The sequence below is a fragment of the Schistocerca piceifrons genome, chromosome X (assembly GCF_021461385.2).
Source record: "Schistocerca piceifrons isolate TAMUIC-IGC-003096 chromosome X, iqSchPice1.1, whole genome shotgun sequence".
NCBI lineage: Eukaryota > Metazoa > Arthropoda > Insecta > Orthoptera > Acrididae > Schistocerca > Schistocerca piceifrons.
The window spans coordinates 474,771,047-474,783,830 of NC_060149.1; the positions used below are offsets into that span (position 1 = coordinate 474,771,047).

A 12,784-nucleotide genomic window follows, 5' to 3' on the forward strand; every position below is an offset into this window, starting at 1 on the left:
GTTTCAATCAGGCAAATTTGGTGGTGATGACATCAGTGTGAGTTCACTGTCATACTCCTCAAACCACTGTAGCATGATTCTTGCCCTGTGACATGAACAGTTATCCAGAAGATGCCATCATGACAGGGCAAAACATCAGGCCTGAAGGGATGTGGTTGGTTTGCAGTAATGTTCACACTGTCCGCAATTGTCATGGTGCCATCAACTGCTATTGCAGATCCCATGGAAGTCCCTGTGAACGTCCCTCATACTTACTGCTCCCACCAGGCTGAGTCCAAGGCATGGTGCATGTTACAAACCTGGATAACAGTATATATGGACAGGACCAACCAGCTGGTGTAACAAGATAAATGATTCATCTGAACATGCAATATGTTTCCACTTACTCACAGTCCAATCTCAATGATCTCATGCCCACTGAAATCAAAATTCATGATTCCGTTAGGTCAACATGTGAACACGTAGGAGTCATCTACTGGGGAGAGGGGGGGGGGGGGGGGGCGGGCTCCATATTCAACAATGTGTACTGAACGACATGCTCCAAAACAATTGTGCCTGCATCAGCAATGTACTCTGTCATCATATCTGCCATAGATCACCAACTATCCTGACATGCAGAGCAGGCAAGCCTCTGCCTCCACATTATGAGGTACAGGATGGCTTTCGAACACCTTGTCACTTCACTGTCATATTAACCAGTTTCCACAGATGTCCACGACAGTACTATGAGAACAGCTAATCTGATTCACCATTTACAAGATGCTCATACACAGATGCTAGGCCATAACAATTTGCTATTTGTCAAAGTCACTTATTTCAATGAACCTTCCCATTTTCAGCCTGCATTGTCAATAGAATATTTCCTTATTGATCACTGCTCCAATTTATACAATTTTCTTATCAGAACACACGCCTGCAATGGCACCAGGTAGCATTGAATATCACAATAAGATTGTTGTTCTCCGACAATGTTACACAATATTATATGTGTGCATTATGTCTGAGATTAGCATCTCTGATCATAGAATTAAAACAATTTGGAATACTGTTAAAAGGGGAACAGGGCAAGGCACAGGAAGACTGTATTTCTATTAGACCCAATGAAAAGATTGTTAACAAAAAGTCAGAGTACAAATATTTTTAGTAATCATTTTAAGTGTTATAGAGAAAATAGGAGCCAGATGTCCATTAGAAAATGCAAGGTTGTATATGTAACAGGCAATGCCTATGCAGTTTGATAAAATTGTAATTCAGCCAACCTCTCTTACTGAAATTATGAAAATAATAAATTCACTCAAAAGTAAAAGTGCACATGGAATTGATGGCATTTCCAACAGAATACTATAAGCTTGTTCCCAATAGATAAGTAGGATTCTCAGCACCATATGTAACAGCTCATTGAAACAGGGCATTTTTCCAGATAGACTGAAATATGCTATTGTTAAATAATTGTATAAAAAGGGAGATATGTCTCATGCTAACAACTACAACCCAATCTCACTTCTGACAGCTTTCTACAAAATTCTTTAAAAAGGGATTTATTCTAGAGTAGCTTCACATATTTGTAAAAATGAAGTACTAACAAAATGCCAATTTGGTTTTCAGAAAGGATTTTCAACAGAAAAAATTCTATATATGATTTCAATGATCAAATATTAAATGCCCTGAATAATGAAACATCACCCATTGGGATTTTTAGTGATCTCTCAAAGGCTTTTGACCGTATGAATCATGAAATTCTTCTAGATAAGCTTAATTATTGTGGTATGAGTGGGACAATGCACAAATGGTTTAATTCATATTTAACTGGAAGAATACAGAAGGTTGAAATTAACAGTACAGATAGTCTGCAAAAATTAGCAGAGGAGTGAGGAGGTATCAAGAATGGTGCCCACAGGGTTCAGTCTTGGATCCCTTATTGTTCTTAATATATATCAATAACTTGCCACTCTATATTCATAAAGATGCAAAGCTAGTTCTTTTTGATGGTGATACAAGTAGAGTAATGACACACAGCAAACAGGAATTACGCGAGGAAATTATAAATAACGGCTTTCAGAAAATTATTCAGTCCCTGCAAATGGATTCTCACTAAATTTTGAAAATATAGTATATACAGTTCTGTAAAACAAGTGGTATAACACCATTGTAAATATAAGTTTTAACAGAAGTCTGCTGCTAAAGCAGAATATTCAAAATTTCTGGGTGTGTGCACTGATGAGAAATTGAACTGGAAGAAACACACTGATGATCTGCTGAAACATTTGAGTTCAGCTGCTTATGCTATTAGGGTTACTGCAAATTTCTGTGACAAACATATTAGTAAATTAGCCTACTATGCCTGTTTTCATTCACTGCTTTCATATGGCATCATATTTTGGGGTAATTCATCAGTAAGAGAAAAAGTATTCATTGTTAGAATAGCTGGAGCCCACCCAAGATCACTTTCCAGACATTTATTTAAGGAACTAGGGATATTCACAGTACCTTCAAATACATATATTCACATATGAAATTTGCTGTTAATAAGCAATCCCAATTAAAAAATAATAGCAATGAGCATAGCTACAACACTAGAAGAGATGATGATCTTCACTACTCTGGGTTAAATCTTTTACACAGAAATGGGTGAACTAAGCTGCTACAAAAATCTTTGGTCATTTATAAAATAGTATTAAAAGTCTGGCAGATCACCAACCACCATTCAAAAACAAACTAAAAATAATTCTGAATGACAACTACTTCTACTTAATACATGAATTTTTACATAGTAAGTAGTAACTGAAAAGAGAAGAAGATTTAATTATAACATGTAAAGAAACCTTATGTTAAAACTGACATGTTCCACATCATTACAAAATGTTGTACTCATGATCTACGGAACAAGAATCAATGTAATGCAATGTAACCCCACACTTATTTCCCAAGAAATAAGTGGGATTCTTAGGCACATGTGTAATAGCTCTCTGAAGCAGGGTATTTTCCCAGATAGACTGAAGTGTGCCATTGTTAAACCACTGCATAAAAATGGGGATACGTCTGATGTCAACAACTACCGCCCAATCGCTCTCTGAAGCAGGGTATTTTCCCAGATAGACTGAAGTGTGCCATTGTTAAACCACTGCATAAAAAAAGGGATACGTCTGATGTCAACAACTACCGCCCAATCTCTGTTCTGACTGCAGGGTCCTCTTGCCACAGCAGGAACCCCATGTTATTTGAGTGTACGCTATCTGTAGCGAAGTGAAATAAATTCATCTCATCTCAGTGGCTGAAAGGAAGTAGAGCACAGCCAAGTAGTTGATTTTACAAGCCACAGTTTATTGTCCATCACTTCCAGGCTCTATTCTTCGCATCAAAACATGGTGCTGCAATTTAACATTATGGACGTAGCATGTCAAGAGGACAGCACATGTAACCCTGAAAGTTTGAGTACAAAGTGCCCGTCTGCTAATTCATTTTCCTGAATTACCATATTAGCTGGTACCCAGTAGAATGACTGCTCCTTTTCCCATCATTGTAGATGGGGAAGGTAGTCCTAGATGTTCTGGGGATGTCTGCCTGTTGGGGACATGCTCTGTATAAATTTATGAGCACTCAGGGAGTTATAGCAGATAAGGATTTGCCTAGAGCATGGACAAAGCACAGTGGCAATCTATGTGGAAATCTGCTCCCATAGCGGCAACCAATGAGGGTGTTTTGTTGCCACATCAGCAGAGACCAGTGTCAAGCACTGGCGGCAGCATGATCAAGAACCTTGGACTGTATACCTACGACATGGTCACCACACCACTGCACTAGGTCCGCACCTGGAGCTGACTGGATAGATGCTGGTGATGGTGTAGGGGATATAAAGGTGGGGCCCAGCAAAAGACAATCAGTTGTCAGGACTGCCTGAAAATGCCAAGAAATTGGCTTGCAAAATATCGTGCCTTCTGGACAATGCAGCACTGCTGAATACCCAAGAAATATTCAAAATCTTCCTATACCAGGAAAACGTAAAATCACACATTTTATATTCTTTATAAAAGGTGAAAATGTTATTCTGAAATAGTTCACAGTATGCATGAGATCATAAATACGGAATTTATTCATGACCAAATGCTTTAGCACATAGAAAAAAAGTTAATGCTTAGCCTGTTTCTTATTGTATACAACTTCTCAGTGTTCAGAATATAAATTGTGATGCTAGCTTCTCTTCTTTTTCTCCTGACATTGTGCAAAGTTTTGCTTCACTATTCAACACAGTCTACAGTTGCATAGTGTTGTTTATTTGTCTTAGAATAAACATGCTTATTATTGTGATCCACAGATTTAGTTTTGTGCTTTATTCCAATCCTCAGTTCAATACAATTGTTTTACTTTTCTAAATGTTTGTAACTGTACGGATCAATGTGTCATTGTTAAATAACTACGTTTCTGACATGTCACTTACAATTTTCTGTTCTGTATGTTTCTTTCCTCCTTGTTTCTAGCAGTGTAACTGTTACTGCACAACAAAATTACAGGATCACTTTTCTGAAACCCCATAATAGTCTCCCATTGTGACAGATAAGTTTGAAATTTGTATTTTTTTAAAGCTGTGGTTGCAGAAAGTACTGCCTTGCAATATGTTCTTTGGCTTTTGAAAATACGTAAATGATTCTCAGAGGAATGACATTAAAATATACAGTAAACTTACCAAATATTTGGCTTGAAAAACTTGAAAACATGATCCCAAACTGCTCCAATGGTTGGAATATGATAACTCCTATCATATGGGATATGACATTCACTGGTGTAACTTCATCAGAGGGGTCAATGTGCAAAGCATTCCATCTTTTCTGGCATTCACTATCACTGCTGGACCCAAAAATACTGTGATACCAAGATCGTTCCTGTGGTGTACATGTTAATGTGTCTGATAATATTCTCTCGTTCTTTTCTCTTGCTTTCTGTGGCACAAAAAGGGAAGTCACTCACAAATTCATAATACTACACAACTACCAAAGATTTACCATTTCATTATTAATTTTGCATAAATTTACCATCCGAAGGAATCTGTAAGTTCCATAGTAGCTCACAGAAAAAGTCATAAGTAATGTGATACAAATAATTCTTGTTATTCTTCCACCCAGTATGAACAAAAATGATGGTAAGATGGCAAAACTGATTACACCAATTTCCATCCAGACCTGAAAATTCATTTTCAAATTTATTTTATAGATTGTATTCTTACAACAGCATTGTAATCTTAAAATTATAATATTAATGTTTTACAGTCTAATAATTCAGATATGAAAGGCTCAAGTCACCGACATGGCAATCACCATAGATAACAAATAAAAAAAAGCGTAGTAATACTAGTATAATATACAATCAAGTAATTCTGTACAAATTTTTTATGCTGTGAATGGTATCAGCATTAGAATTTCCTTCTAAGATGCCTAGAGATGCCTAGGACTGATGCCATGGAAAACCAAATACATTTATGACTTCTTTGGGCTGGGGAATGGAAGTGGATGTTGCATGGTAAAAATTTCACCTAATTTGAAAAGTTCTGAGCAGCATCCAGCTACATTCACATAATTTCATTTCACAAGAGTCATTTAACTGAAGTAGCTTTCCATTTTTACTTACTTCAATTCCAACAATTACTTTCTTATAGCAAAAGGAATTGCATTAATTGAGCTTAAAAGCATTCCAGTACTGCTTAAACTAGTCATTAGGCAGTGAAGACTATAGCTTGCGAAACTGAACAAATGCTGAGAAGCAAGAAAAGAGAGAGAGAGAGAGAGAGAGAGAGAGAGAGAGAGAGAGAGAGAGAGAGAGAGAGAGAGAGAGGAATCGTGTTATGAGGATGAACTTTATCTGAAAGCTTTGCAATTTACCTTTCCTATCTGCTGACTAATGACTAAGTGCGGCATTAAGGAAAAGAAAAAAAAAATGAAATTATATAATGTAAAATCTTGGTTTCATCTGGTGATTTGGTGCAAAGACATCACCAATACATTTCAAATATATATTCTGAGTAACATCTAAATTTTCAGTTGTTTACAGATCCAGCATGTTCAGTCCACACTTGTCTTAAATTTTAGTTATTTTCCAAATATGATTCTTTACTAGTTCATTTCCCTTTAAATACAAAAAAAGCCTTAACTGATAATTTCCAATGAGGAAGAGCAGTTACCTCTGGTATGTCGATCTGTGTGCCTTGCGTGGGGGAGGGGGGGGGGGGGGGTATTTGTGTAGTTTCAAGGGGTTCTGCTGTGGCTATATCAGTGCCCTTGTTGAAATAATTAAAACAAGTGTGCTTAAATTGCCTCAAATATTTGAAAAGTATAAAATTCAATCTTGCTGAAAGCTATGCTCGCTCTCTCCAAATTTCACTCTTATCCACCCACACATTTTATCACACCATGTAAAATATTGCACATTTTAGCCAAATGCTCTAAAAAAATTGTAAAACACAGGTAATACAAGAAGGAGGATAAAATAATACCATGAGAAGAAAAGACACAAATCAACCCACCACCCTTCTAAATCTCCTCTCTAATGTCATTTTAAGCATGGCCTCTTAACTATCTTAGAATTTTTATCACATTCATCTCACCAGCTTCTGAAAAACAGGGCAGATCCACATGTAAACTAGCCTCTGCTATCTTGTCTAAGTACAGACCATTGTCAACTAAAAGTTAACACACTATGATCTGTACCCCACAAGCATTGTACACTGGAGGGTCCTCCTGTTGGAGCATGAGGTCAAGCATCTTAGGACAATGTCCTGTATAATAGGCAAATGCAGGTAACCACATTTCAACTGTGAGGGAGGAGGTATGACTCTGCTGTGTTGCTGGCTTTCCAAGCCACAGCTTATTATTTATCACTTCTTGCTGTTCTTCTCTCGAGCTTCACACAATTCTGTGCCTCCTAAGGCAGGATGTAGGGGGTAGCACACTGAACCATCTCATTATAACTACATGGCTCCTTGCTTGCTACATGTACTAATTTGTTTCCATTAAATCCCATGGGTCTTGGAACCCTACAGAATGACATCTGCTTCAACAGCCTTTGTGCAACTTTGCAATCCAAAAGACTGAGTGATCATAAAAATTGGAATGTTTGTTTTTTGGAAAGAATTGTGTTTTCTTGTCTACATCAGTGTTATCCCTTCAAACTAGTCCCCCATTAGATATTATACATTTATGCCACCACTTCTTCACATCCCTGAAACACTCCTGGAACTTGATGTGTCAGCTATCTTTTAGCTAGAGTAATGCATTTTTAATCTCATCTATGCTTGTAAAACAAAGATCTTTGAGGTTTTATTTATTTTTGGGAACAGAAAAAAGTCACCTGGAGTTATGCCTGGTGACTATGAACTGGGACATTGTTAAAGTATTGTTGTTGAGCAAAAATTAATGAACCAACAATAAAGTATGAGCAGGTGCATTATTGTGATACAAAAGTCATTAACTGTTTCATCAGAAATCAGAGCATTTATTCAGATTCCTTCATGCAACAGCACTACCAGAAGTAGTCTTTATTGATTGCTCAACATTGCAGTAGGAAATCATAGTGCACTATGCAGTTAAATTTGAAGATCACAGTAAGCACAACCTTAACATCTGACAGCAATTACTGAGATTTTTTTTTTCCCCCCTCTCTCAGCATCTGAAACACTGCTGACTTCATCTAGTGACTCTTGATCAGCTTAATTTGGTACTACTTTTGTCTGAAATTCAACAATTTCAGAACAAATTTTGCGTAACAGGTTCACCACAAGTGATATTTGACTTTCTTAAAACTCTGTGCACTCTATTTTATTTTAGGAAAAATTCATACAAGTACTATGATCAATTTTTCATTCAAAATAAGTAATCACTGATACTACCAAAACACAAGTGTTACTTTTGACAGCTGACAACAGACTATATATCAAACTAGCTGATCCGGTGAACTCTGTTCCACCTTAAAGCTAATAAATAATCAGATTTTGAATGTTAAGTTCAATTTTTTATTGGAAATACAAATAAAAAATTAAGTATTTTAATGATTCTTTATATTTTTGGTGCATAGCTTCCACTCTTCAATTAAGTACCTTGTGATGCATGAAATTTTTTGTTTTATTATCAGGCGCAAGAACAAACAATGCAAACAATGCTAACATTACTGCGCAGGAGCGAGAGGCTATCCGCGCACTGAGGGATGATGCTGACATCGTGGTCCTCCCAGCAGACAAGGGAAATGCGACGGTGCTGATTCGCACAGTCGACTACCAACAGAAAATCTGCTCTCTGCTGCAAGACCCAGCCTACAAGAAGCTCAACAAGGACCCTACATCGACGATGACCAGGAAAACCGTGGCGCTACTGAAGGACTCAGATCTACCAGAGGCAGTGCAGAAACGGCTGTATCCCAGAGCGCCAACGACACCGCGCCTGTATAGGTTGCCCAAGATTCACAAAGATGGGGTGCCTCTACGGCCGATTCTGGACACTATCAACTCGCACAGTTATGGACTGGCCAAATACCTGGCGACACTATTGAAACCACTGGTGGGACACTGCGGTCATCACGTGAAAAACTCCGCGGATTTCGTTAGAATACTGAAGGACATCCGAATACAGAGTGATGACCTACTCGTGAGCTTCGACGTCACCTCCTTGTTCACAAAAGTACCGCTACAAGACGCCTTGGCGCTCCTTAATCGGCACTTCGAGCCTGAAACAGTGAAGCTCTTTGAATATGCACTTACGACCACCTACTTCAAGTGCAATGGAGAGCATTATGAACAAGTGGATGGAGTGGCCATGGGATCTCCCCTTGCTCCAGGGATCGCGAATCTTTATATGGAACACTTTGAGGAGGTGGCACTACAAACTGCTCACCGTAAACCCAGGCAATTCTTCCGCTATGTGGACGACACTTTCGTGATTTGGCAGCATGGCAGGCAGGCACTGGACGAGTTTATGGACCACCTGAACGGCATACATGAGAATATAACCTTCACGATGGAAGTAGAAGAGAATGGCTGTATTTCATTCCTGGACATACTGATCAGGAAGAAAGCGGATGGCACGCTGGGCCATTCAGTATATAGAAAAAAAGACACACACAGACCTGTACCTCCATGCAACCAGCTGCCACCATCCGGCGCAAAGCCAGTCAGTACTGACCACCTTGGTGCATAGGGCGCACGTCATTTGTGACAAAGAAAGCCTCTCAGACGAATTACACCACCTAAGAGAGGTATTTCGAAAAAACGGGTACAGTGAAACACAGATTGGCAGGGCCTTCAAGAGGAGACAGGCTGACAAAGTTCAGGAAGAGGAAGAGGAAGTTAACAAGAGACTCGCCTTTCTTCCATATTTGGGGCCCACATCAGCCAAAATCGGGAGGCTATTAAGAAAATCTAACATAAATACCGTCTTCCGACCACCGCCGAAGACGAAAGAGCTGCTGGGCTCAGCTAAAGACCCACTCAAACTAAACACACCTGGTATATACAACATTGCCTGCGAATGTGGTGTGCAGTACATTGGTCAAACGCAGCACTGCATCTCAAAAAGGTGCGAGGAACACATCAGGCATGTTCGACTTGGACAGATAGAGAAATCTGCTATAGCTGAACATAGCATCAAAGAAAACCACACCTTTGACTTCGAAAACACCAGGGTGCTATGCCGAGCTGGGTGTTATTGGGATAGCGTCATTAAAGAATCAATAGAAATACGGGTCCACGAGAACCTTGTGAACAGGGACGAAGGCTATCAACTGAGCGCGGCCTGGAATCCAGCATTAGCCGCAATATGCCAGGAACGCAACAAGAACCGTCCAGCTCACGAGACGCAATCAGAGTGCTCTGACGGAGACACGAACGGCGCACCCGCTTCCCCCTCCACCTCGCCCGCCGGCTCCTCTGGACCCAGCCTCCCGCGGCCAGGTGGTGGGGGGCACACCGCAGGTATAAAGGGACCGGCATCCGCAAAGTCTCGGCACTTCGCCAGAAGATGATGAGTATGTCACTCGTCGAAACGTCGCTGTTTGAAGACACCGCCACCCGGCTGGAAGCCCGAGAACTCTTCGCCAACAATGCAAATGGTCTTCCGACCTGCCAACATGCCACACATAACTGACCATGTGAAACACATGGATATTCCAGATTTAAACCACAAACTTTCAAGGATTGGCTTTGTGATTTGTTAATGGTCATGGTGAATGCAAGACGGATCAGAAATTGAAGTCTTTTAAACTCAAATGGCATATCGGTTGGGATCATCGCGATCCTTGGAATGAGAACCTCTTCACCTTCAAATTTTCCTTTTGAGTATTGTCACGTAAATAACATTGTTTCATCAATTTACTTACCACCAAACATGTACCGTTGCACAGTTTTGGTTGGTTTATGTTTGGAAGCATGATTACTATGGAGCCAACTTTTAGGTGTGAATTGTGCGGTGGTAAGCCAGGCACATCCAAGGAGTTTAAAAATTCAATTGGATAGTTGGTGGCTTCATGTTCATTTGTTACACAGTCAATAGATTTGAATGAATGCATTTTACCAATGATCTCATTCTGAATTATGTAGCTTAGGTCATCTACATCTTTATTCTTAGCAGCTAAAATTGCTCAATCACTCAACCATTCATTACTTTTGTAGTTAGTAATGATGTTTGCGAATACTTTGTTGATAAGTTCATCTTTTGATGAGACAAAGTTGCAGAAATTATGAGGAAATGAAGTAATCTACTCGATTCTTCGACAGTTACTCGACCATTAACAATAGTCAGCAATTGCTCATAGAAATCTTCAGCAGATGTATCATTATTCAATGCAACTCTCATATTTGTTGTCAGCTGAAGTTTCTTCAGATAGCGCCATAGATTCGATGATTTGAGGCAAGCATTTATTTCGTCTGCAGCTGTCGATCTTGGAAATACTGGCAGTGTTTGGCGGAAATCGCCAGACAGTAAAATAGTTGCTTCTCCAAAAGATCTCAAGTCATTGCATAGATGTTTCAATGTTTCAATGTTTGGCTAAGTGCCTCTAATGCACGTTTATGCACCATTGTGCATTCGTCCAAGATGATGATCTTGGATGTTGATAAAACTTCAGCCATTGCTGAGTTTTTTGTAATATTACATGTTGGTTCTTCAATAGCTTGAAGATTTAACGGTAATTTTAATTCTGAATGAGCCGTACGATATCCTTCTAACAATGTGGCTGCTATTCCAGAAGAAGCAACTGCTGTTATTCCATGTCAGATGCGTTTTTGTTATACCATGTTGTATAGTGATGTTTAGCTGACATGTGCGTTTTGTTATTCCATGCCAGATGCGTTTTTGTTATACCATGTTTTATAGTGACTGAATGGGATAAAAAGTATCCTCTTTCCGTCTCCTGGTTCTGAGCTCCACCAATTTTCAGCCAAATCGGTCCAGCCGTTCTTGAGTTATAAATAGTGTAACTAATACGACTTTCTTTTATATATATAGATAAGCTGGGTTTCCACAGGCATGAATTACACATGCATGCTCCTGCTACCACTTGGGTAAACCAACTTACATCTGGAAATACCCTACGTGCACACTGTCATGCCAAATTATGCAATGAAAGTTAGAAGCTGTTTAATTTTCTTGTATGAAGTCAGCTCCCCCACCATTTCCTATGATTTCCTCCAACCACCACACAGTGGATCAGTATATTACCATCTGTCCAATTGTTAACTTGTGTCACAAACTACCAACAGGGTGTTTCTTCTTGTTTAGCTTTGTCAGAACTTCACTTCTGATATCTTGTATAGCTTCCTGTATGGCCAATTCTTCATGAAAACTTACAGAGGTGTCACTCCAGCATATTTAAGTCTTTGACACACACACACACACACACACACACACACACACACACACACACACACACACACACATCCACATCTACATGATTACTCTGCAGTTCACATTTAAGTGCTTGGCAGAGGGTTCATCGAACCACAATCATACTATCTCTCTACCATTCCACTCCCGAACAGCGGGTGGGAAAAACGAACACCTAAACCTTTCTGTTCGAGCTCTGATTTCTCTTATTTTATTTTGATGATCATTCCTACCTATGTAGGTTGGGCTCAACAAAATATTTTCGCATTCGGAAGAGAAAGTTGGTGACTGAAATTTCGTAAGTAGATCTCGCCGCGACGAAAAACGTCTTTGCTTTAATGACTTCCATCCCAACTTGCATATCATATCTGCCACACTCTCTCCCCTATTACGTGATAATACAAAACAAGCTGCCATTTTTTGCACCCTTTCGATGTCCTCCGTCAATCCCACCTGGTAAGGATCCCACACTGCGCAGCAATATTCTAACAGAGGATGAACGAGTGTAGTGTAAGCTGTGCACTTTAGTGGACTTGTTGCATCTTCTAAGTGTCCTGCCAATGAAATGGAACCTTTGGCTCGCCTTCCCCACAATATTATCTATGTGGTCTTTCCAACTGAAGTTGTTCGTAATTTTAACACCCAGGTACTTAGCTGAATTGACAGCCTTGAGATTTGTACTATTTATCGAGTAATCGAATTCCAATTCCAATGGATTTCTTTTGGAACTCATGTGGATCACCTCACACTTTTCGTTATTTAGCATCAACTGCCACCTGCCACACCATACAGCAATCTTTTGTAAATCACTTTGCAACTGATACTGGTCTTCGGATGACCTTACTAGATGGTAAATTACAGCATCATCTGCGAACAACCTAAGTGAACTGCTCAGATTGTCACCCAGGTCATTTATATAGATCAGGAAC

General features: G+C 39.4%; 1 protein-coding gene across 3 annotated transcripts in view; it reads right to left on the bottom strand.

The window, feature by feature from the left end:
• The window catches only part of LOC124721685, a 145,133-nt gene that overhangs the window by 37,291 nt on the left and 95,058 nt on the right, over nucleotides 1–12,784 (bottom strand). For all 3 annotated transcript variants that reach the window (XM_047246762.1, XM_047246763.1, XM_047246761.1), the window contains 2 exons: nucleotides 5,028–5,174; nucleotides 4,682–4,934 (listed from right to left, as the gene is read on the bottom strand). In XM_047246762.1, coding sequence (XP_047102718.1) covers nucleotides 4,682–4,934; nucleotides 5,028–5,174 — 400 coding nt within the window. The remainder of the gene's footprint in view (nucleotides 1–4,681; nucleotides 4,935–5,027; nucleotides 5,175–12,784) is intronic.